Source organism: Vitis riparia, chromosome 13, assembly GCF_004353265.1.
Source record: "Vitis riparia cultivar Riparia Gloire de Montpellier isolate 1030 chromosome 13, EGFV_Vit.rip_1.0, whole genome shotgun sequence".
NCBI classification, from domain to species: Eukaryota; Viridiplantae; Streptophyta; class Magnoliopsida; order Vitales; family Vitaceae; genus Vitis; species Vitis riparia.
The window spans coordinates 2489615-2497302 of record NC_048443.1 but is presented as its reverse complement, the minus strand read 5'-3'; the positions used below and the strand labels follow the sequence as shown (position 1 = coordinate 2497302).

The 7688-nt window shown below is 33.7% G+C and overlaps 1 protein-coding gene across 2 annotated transcripts; it reads right to left on the bottom strand.

Moving 5' to 3' along the window:
- Positions 1-893: 893 nt before the first annotated feature.
- On the bottom strand, positions 894-6762 carry LOC117928780 (cycloartenol-C-24-methyltransferase). 2 transcript variants are annotated; one of them, XM_034848787.1, is made up of 14 exons: positions 6655-6762; positions 6421-6513; positions 4849-4915; positions 4230-4303; positions 4012-4096; positions 3879-3934; positions 3643-3697; positions 3284-3331; positions 3006-3089; positions 2751-2867; positions 2566-2649; positions 2342-2467; positions 2062-2159; positions 894-1245 (listed from the first exon to the last, which is right to left on the bottom strand). In XM_034848787.1, exons 2-14 carry the CDS (start codon positions 6501-6503, stop codon positions 1161-1163), a joined length of 1062 nt encoding a protein of 353 aa, XP_034704678.1. In that variant the 5' UTR covers positions 6504-6513; positions 6655-6762; the 3' UTR covers positions 894-1160. The 2 variants fall into 2 exon arrangements, with proteins under 2 accessions (XP_034704678.1, XP_034704679.1); XM_034848788.1 differs by lacking the exon at positions 6655-6762 and adding an exon at positions 6596-6614.
- Positions 6763-7688: the final 926 nt, after the last annotated feature.

Below are 7688 nucleotides of genomic sequence, written 5' to 3'. Positions count from 1 at the left end.
GAGAGTGTAGCAGAGCACGACACTCCCCAGGTCGAACCTGTCTTAGGGACAATTCCAACCGCCCCAGGATGTATCTTGACTCTTTCACAATCTAACTAAATATGATTTGACAATTTCAAGTCTAGCCAACATTAAATTTATGACATTTTTAATGATTTTCAAAATAACTTTTCAGAAACGGATTTTGAAAATAATTATTAATCTTTAATTATTTTCAAAAATAAAATTCTAATAAGAACTCTAAATAAAAGTTCTCCATGAAAATAGTAGGTATTTTGAAATAATATAAAATTTTTAAAATATTCTCTATTTTTTTTAATTATTATACAAAAAATAACTAAAAACATACTAAATTTGTTCTAATTTTTTTTAAACAATTTCTCCAAAAACTATTTTTCTTTATAAATTTATCATTGAACAAACGACTATTTTGAAGAACAATTTCCAAATAAAACTTACAAACAATTTTTGGCAATAGTTTCAAAACTGATGTTTTTTGAAACAAATTATTTAAAAACTTGGAATCTTCTTAACCCGTTTTTTGTATTTTCAAATATGTCTTAAAAATGCCGTTTATATAATTCTGTATTTTCAATCATTCCTCGTACCATTTATATAATTATTTATTTAAAATAATTAAAAATATTTTTAGAAAATGCCATATTTTCATTACAAATTTTGAAGAAAAAAAAAATCTAATTGGGTTTTCGAGTTTCAAAAACAATTTTCTGTTTACGAAACAGGCTAATAAGGAACGGCGCAGACAACGGGCATATTCTCATAGAACTAGCACGCCACTAGCTTTCAATCACATTCTGCCATATGGCAGCGCATGACTCTAAACCATATAGAATTAAAAACAAGATAATACATACAGGATAGGCAAAAAGGAATGAAGCAAGTTATAGAAAAATTCATTCATCGGATATGTGAAGAAATTGTAATGGGAGACGAAGCTGATAACATATGGTGAGAGCCAAATAAGGTCTATCAAAAAAAAAATATGGTGAAAGCCAAATAAGGTCTATCAAAAAAATATGGTGAGAGCCAAATAAACTTGCAGGAAACCGAAAGAAGACAAGCAATCACACACCAAAAGTCAGCCTAGGCCGGTCAACTCCCAGTTCTAAGAGAGTTTTTGATTTGATACCTACAGCGGGTTATTGGGTCCAACTGCCACATAACTGACCATCTGAGTTTGGTTTTCGAGCCAAGAAGAAATACATGGGTGTGAAGATCTCTTTCCTGGAAGTAGTCACATAATTGGGTTAGTAGTTGATGGAAATTAGCACTGAAAAGAAAAGAATGTGTAAATCAATACATATAAAATACGAACTTTAGAAGCCTCTCTTTTCAGATAATCGTTTATCAATTGGCTTGGAGTGTGTAAAGGAGAAGGTAGGTCTGTGGTTTAATCCTAATGATTAGGTCAATGTAGGATCATTTTGAATAGTCTGATTTTACTCGATTTCACTGAACAGTTGAATCCTTCCAATGATTACCAAAGGTTATGTTTGGTTTTCAAAAAAATGCAAAGAAAAGAAAATAGAAAGAAAAATTGGAAGGAAAAAATGAATGAAAAAATTATTTTCATATCGATTTGACTTATTTTAACTCTTCTTTAAATAATTTGAAAATGTATCAGTTTTTAACTACTTTAAACTATATTTGATTTTATTTCATATTTTTCATACTAAAATCAAACATGAGAAAATATTTTTCCTTAACATTTTTTTCTTTACTTGGTACTTTCCTAGAACCAAACATAGCGAAAAGTTCTACTAATGTGCGTCCAAAATCACCCACTTGTGCCAATTATTGGTATTGGCCTAGTAGTGTCTTTGATGACTAAGCCCACCTAATGGACCTTATAGTTTTGCACTCTGCACATTTACCATGTTCCCACTCCTAAAAACTATGGGGATGAGGACCGCTTTTCAAGTACGAAGATAGGATCAGAAACAAGATACTCTAACAAATAAGTTTGATATATTCCCATTCTTACATAGGATGGGAAGAATGATATGAAAGAAAATTCTGTTTAGGGAAGAGAAGTCATACTTTCCACCATCAACTAGCCCTTCTGCAGCTTTCTCTAGAAAAGCTTGAACTCTTTGACTTCCCTTTGGAGCAAGTCCCACAAATTCTAGAGCCTTGACCTAAAATGGTAGAAGAAAACCAAGCACTAATTATGCTTTCAATATATTAAGAACAAAAAGAATACTCAGGAAATACCAGAGTTCCAAAGCATAAAGAGCAACTCCCAAGGGGATAATTTTATCATTTTTGAAGAGTTAAAGAAAACGTAACAAGAGCATGAGGCAGCATATGAAAACCTTACCATGTTTTTAGTAATGAAACGTCCAACAGCTGTTAGACGGAAGCTACTTAATGAGAAGTGACTTTTATCTAAAGGCAAGTACCAAGGAAGAGGTGAGCCCATAGCTAGGTCTTTCTCCCAAATAACCTTGATAGAGAACAAAAACAGAGATAAGACCCTCCTGCTGATCATTTTCTCACAAACTCATAGGAGGTTCAGTACAAAAAACATAGGTTTTCACTCACCTCAAAACCTGCTTGTTTTAGGGCTTCAAGGCATTGTCTAGTCAATCTGATGTCTGGAAGGCCATCACCAATTTCTATTTCTGCCTGTAACCATGGAATATATTATTTTATCAATCAGTTAAGAGCAAGTAATAGGTCAAACAGGTACACAAATATCAGGATTATATGCTTCAAACATTTATAACCTTGATTTTTTGGTGTTCTTGGTTATTGGGATCAAAGGCATCAGTCATGCACCATTCATATGCAGCAAAACACTGGCCAGGCCTCAATACTCTGTAGATCTCTTTATAGCATCCAAGCTATTTCAACCAGAAATAAAACCACCGTAAACAAACAGCTAAAACAATATTCAAAACAGATGTTGACATTGCAGCCTCAAACAAGAGAGATTTATACGAAAGTCTGGAATTGATTATGGATAATTGTAAATAATGTACCGCATCAGGAGCATGACAGGTTGCTTCAATCGCATATACCGCATCAAAAGTATTATCAGAAAATGGCATTTTCATGAAGTCAGCCTGCAGTGATATGACAAAATTAATCATAAAGAGGTCCATCAATGTAACCTTGTTATCATATCAATCAAATCTATTTAAGTGCTTTTATTAATAAAAAAATAACATCAAGAGAAATAACCCCAAAAAAAAATTTGAGAAAGCATTTGGAAAGGAGTTGCAACAAGAACATGAACTTTATCTAGAATGATAACAACCTTCACAAAGTCACAGGTTTTGTCCACTCCAGCAATGCGGTTCAGTTCCTATGGAGAAACAGTAGCTCATAAGTATTTTGTTTTAATGAATAAATTAAAACAAAATTAAAAAGTGCCAGAAAAGGGTGCAGCCCATGTACAAGCAAGGCATGCAGAATGTTACTGGCCATTGGAAATGAAACAAACCAAATGGCCATCATCCTAATCTTGGTGACTTGTTCTAATGCCCAAGTCAGAAATAGAAACAAAATAAGTAGTTCAAACCATTGCTATAGAATACCTAAAACTATAATAAAACATAAAAACTCATTCTTATGGGAGCTATTGCAGTGCATTTAAGCTTTTACTCATTTACATACCCTTCCTCTTGTTATCTGATATTCATTGTTATTCAACCCCGTAACCGATGTTGAGCTGCAAATCACCAAGATAACTAAATCATGGTATAAATCAGCATATAGAATTACTATACAGGACTATGCTTTTGTTATGCCATGATCAATGATATTAGAAACAAAAGAAAAAAAAAGAGAGAGAAAGAGCACCAACAACCAAACCCAAGCAGAAAAAGAAGTTCAAGTAATAAAACCATTACCTAAATCGAGCAATTTCTCTTAGTGGTCCACCAATTCCACATCCTACATCCAACACCTATAGTAATGGAAGAAAAATCAAATTACCAATGTTTTTCCCATGTTGTAATGCAAAAATAAACAAAGAAGACAAACCTTCTGTCCAGGCTTCACACCTAGTTGCAAAGCAAGGAAGTGCTCATGTCGCCTGATGCTCTCTCGGAGAGACTCCCCTTTCCATCTGCATGCATAACATCATATTTTCAATTAGTTTTTAGAAGCAGCAGAGGTACCTACCATGAAACATAATACTATTGAAATTGCAGAAATTTAAAAGAAAGCAGGGAAGATAATATTTTAAGATGAATAAAAACCTGGGTGCAAAATGGAAAGACTCTCCCCATCCAAATTCATAGAAGCTGGTAACAAGATCATAATATTTATTAACCTGAAATCCACATGAGGCAAATCTTATGGATTAGATGGTCTTGTTTAGACGGTCAGTTAATTTCACATAAAAACAGTACATCAAAAGCCTACATTGGGCATCTGGTGTGATATAGCTTCAGAAAAATTGTTTCTTTCAGAAGAGCCTTGTAGAGAAGAGGCTTCATCAAAATGGTTATTCGGCAACTTGTTATCCTGGAGCTATTCTTTTTTCTTCTTTTTTTATTTTATTTTTGGCAATATCTCAAAGAAATAAATATAAGATCTCAACACATTGTGATTTTTAAAATAATGTAGCAGATGCAATCATTAAAGGGGAAAAGAAAAATTGAAATCAAATAATCCAAAATGACACTAAAGTTGTATATTTTAAAAAGGAATTGAGGGGGGGAAAAGCTATAGCTAACTTTTAAATGAAGGAAAAATTGAAATCAAATAATCCAAAATGACACTAAAGTTGTATATTTTAAAAAGGAATTGAGGGGGGGAAAAGCTATAGCTAACTTTTAAATGAAGGACAAGTGGGAACATAAGGGCTTCTGTTACCATGTCACTGTAATTAGCTTTCCTCTCTTCTTCTTCACCACCATAACAGACATGATACTTCTCATACCTGAAGCATTAACCTGAAACTCTTACTAAAATGTTCAAATACATCTAACAAATCTCAAGCACCAGATACTCAGGCTATCATGTATGCCATGCCAGGAATCAGTAAAAAACATATACAGATATTTTTCAAAAAGCTTAAACTCACATAACAACCATGTTTGCAGTATAAGAATATTAATAATTTGTGCATAACACCAATAATTCTATAAAGTGAAGGAAAGAAACTCCAAAATCTTCCATATACCATTTTACAAAGAATGCAGGCCATGGACACTGAAATAAATTTATTATGTGCAATTCTTTTTTTTTTTTTTGGTAGGTAAATTTATTATGTGCAATTCTTTGATTATATAGAATGAAAATGCTTTGAAGATAAAGCATAAGGGCAATGAAATTGTAATGACAACATCCCTTTTTCAACAGCAACCAAAGGCTGTGTTAGTCTTTTTACAAAGCTCATGATAACATCTTGTGCAGAAAACTAGAGGATTCATAGACACAGAAAGATGATAAGAAAATTCTAGAATCCACAAGATGAAAAAACTGGCTTACTCTATTTTTCTTGGACCACGTCTTTCTGGGAAATAAGCTGTGATTCCAGATCATTCAAATCCTATAATGCAGGTCCCTTTCAGACCTTAATGTGCAAATCCCTAAGTAATTCCCCATAGTATACGAGAATTGTGATCTACACCAAAATTCATGCTCGTATTTTCTTTTCTTTGTTTTTCTTCCCCCTTAATTTTTATTTATTTATTTATTTGTTTGTTTTGTTGTTTTTTAGATAATATCCAAGAGCATTGGTGCACTATCTTTCACCAGTCACATCATTTTCAATTAAAAAAAAAAAAAAAAAAAGCTTAAAATTGCTTTCTTGTCAAGCAACAGTGGCCAACAGGACAAAATAAAGTTAATTACAACGACAATTCAAACCCCTAGCCTTCTAAATATCTTCCTTTCATTTTCCCTGATTTTCAGCTACCAAAGCCAAGAATATACCAGGCGGAGAACACAATTCAATCGTGAAACATTTCAGTACATCGAAGCCCTAGCACAAACATAAGATCAGTAGACAGATCGTGACCTTTTACCAGAACTTAAACGAAATGTACTTCACTCAGTACACAAACCAAACTAAGGACCCACAGCTGCCCACGTCAGCCGTATTGCAATCTCGACAATCTAACTATCACCAAAATTCCGATCAATGTACGCAATAGATCCATACAACAAGGCAAAGTTCTCAAAGAATCCTCACGGATTACACTTTCGTTTCACTAGATTTGACTGTTGACAGAGTCAATATCAAAATTGGCATTGATTGAAAGTGCGTAAGGGATCTAAACTCATTATAAAGAGTAATTAATGCAAAACTAATGTCATTTTCAGTGATACGAAGAAAAAAAAGAAGAAAAATTCCAGAACAGAGATTCAGGCATCAATCCAAAATAAACAACAAAGCAAAGAGAGAAAAAACATAGAATTTTCTCTTCTTTTTTTTCGTACTTTTCAACAGCGGAAAGCACTTCATCTTTCTGAATCTTCCCGCCGACACCAGATGCGAGATCCAAAGCTCCAGCCTTCGACATCTCCGCAAATCTACAGTCACCAGAAAACAAACTCCATTTCAATCAAAATCATCCGATTCTTAACAACAAAACTTCCAAAAAAAAACACACACACAGAGTTTCAAATCGGGACAAACAAAATCGGAAACGAAAATGCGGATTGGTGTAGTACGTGGAAAGAGAGGATCTGGAAGGAAACCCTAGAGACAGAGAGAGGGAGTTGGAAAGTGAGGGAGTGAAGCGCGAGAGAAATGGAGGAAGGACAGCGCAGAGATGAGTGGCTTTTAGCGAGACGACAAAAGGGTGGCACGGTTCGTGCGTTTGCCACGTCGGCATGCACGTGATGTATTGGGTTTGCGCACGTGATGACTTGGAAGAAGAGTGCCCTTCTCAAAATTTTAAAACCATTGTCTATAATTATGGTTTTAAGGATACTTTTAAAACCACAATGACTAAAGGTGGTTTTTTAAGGAAAAAAAAAAATTCTACATGGCTAGAAAAGGCTTATGATGTGGATTCAAAGACTATTTTAACAATTACTTTCAAATATGCACTATTTTGGCTTTTTTTTTTTTAAATTACTTTGGCTATAAACTCAAATTTTTGTCATTGTTTTTTGTCTTTTCTTTGATTTTTCCCACCTTTACTCTATATCTCATGTATGGGTGATGAAAAAAAGAAAACAACCAATATCCTCACCTTTCTCTCGTTTTCTCTTTCCTTTTCTCTGTCTTTTTATTCACTTCATATTTTTTTCATATATTTAGTGGTTTTCTCTTTCCTTCACCTCTCTCTCATTCTCTCTTTCTCTTTTTTTGTTTCTTCATTCACCTAATCTTTCTCTCACATTCCTATGGTGGGAGTTGTGAAACAACCTTTCTCTTGTTCTCTCTTACCCTTTCTCTGTCTATTTATTTACTTCACTTTTATTTAACATATTTATTGGTTTTCCCTTTCCCCCACCTCTTTCTCATTCTCTTTTTCTATTTCTTCGTTTACCCAACCTTTCTCTCACATACTTATTGGTGGGAGTTGTGAAACAACCTTTCCCTTGTTCTCTCTTTCCCTTTCTCTGTCTCTTTATTCACTTTTCTTTCACATATTTATTGGTTTTCCCTTTCCCCCACCTCTTTCTCATGTTAGAAAATTTTTTATATGGGCTAACATTAATTGAATAATTTGTATTTGCAAAAATGGGTTAATGGA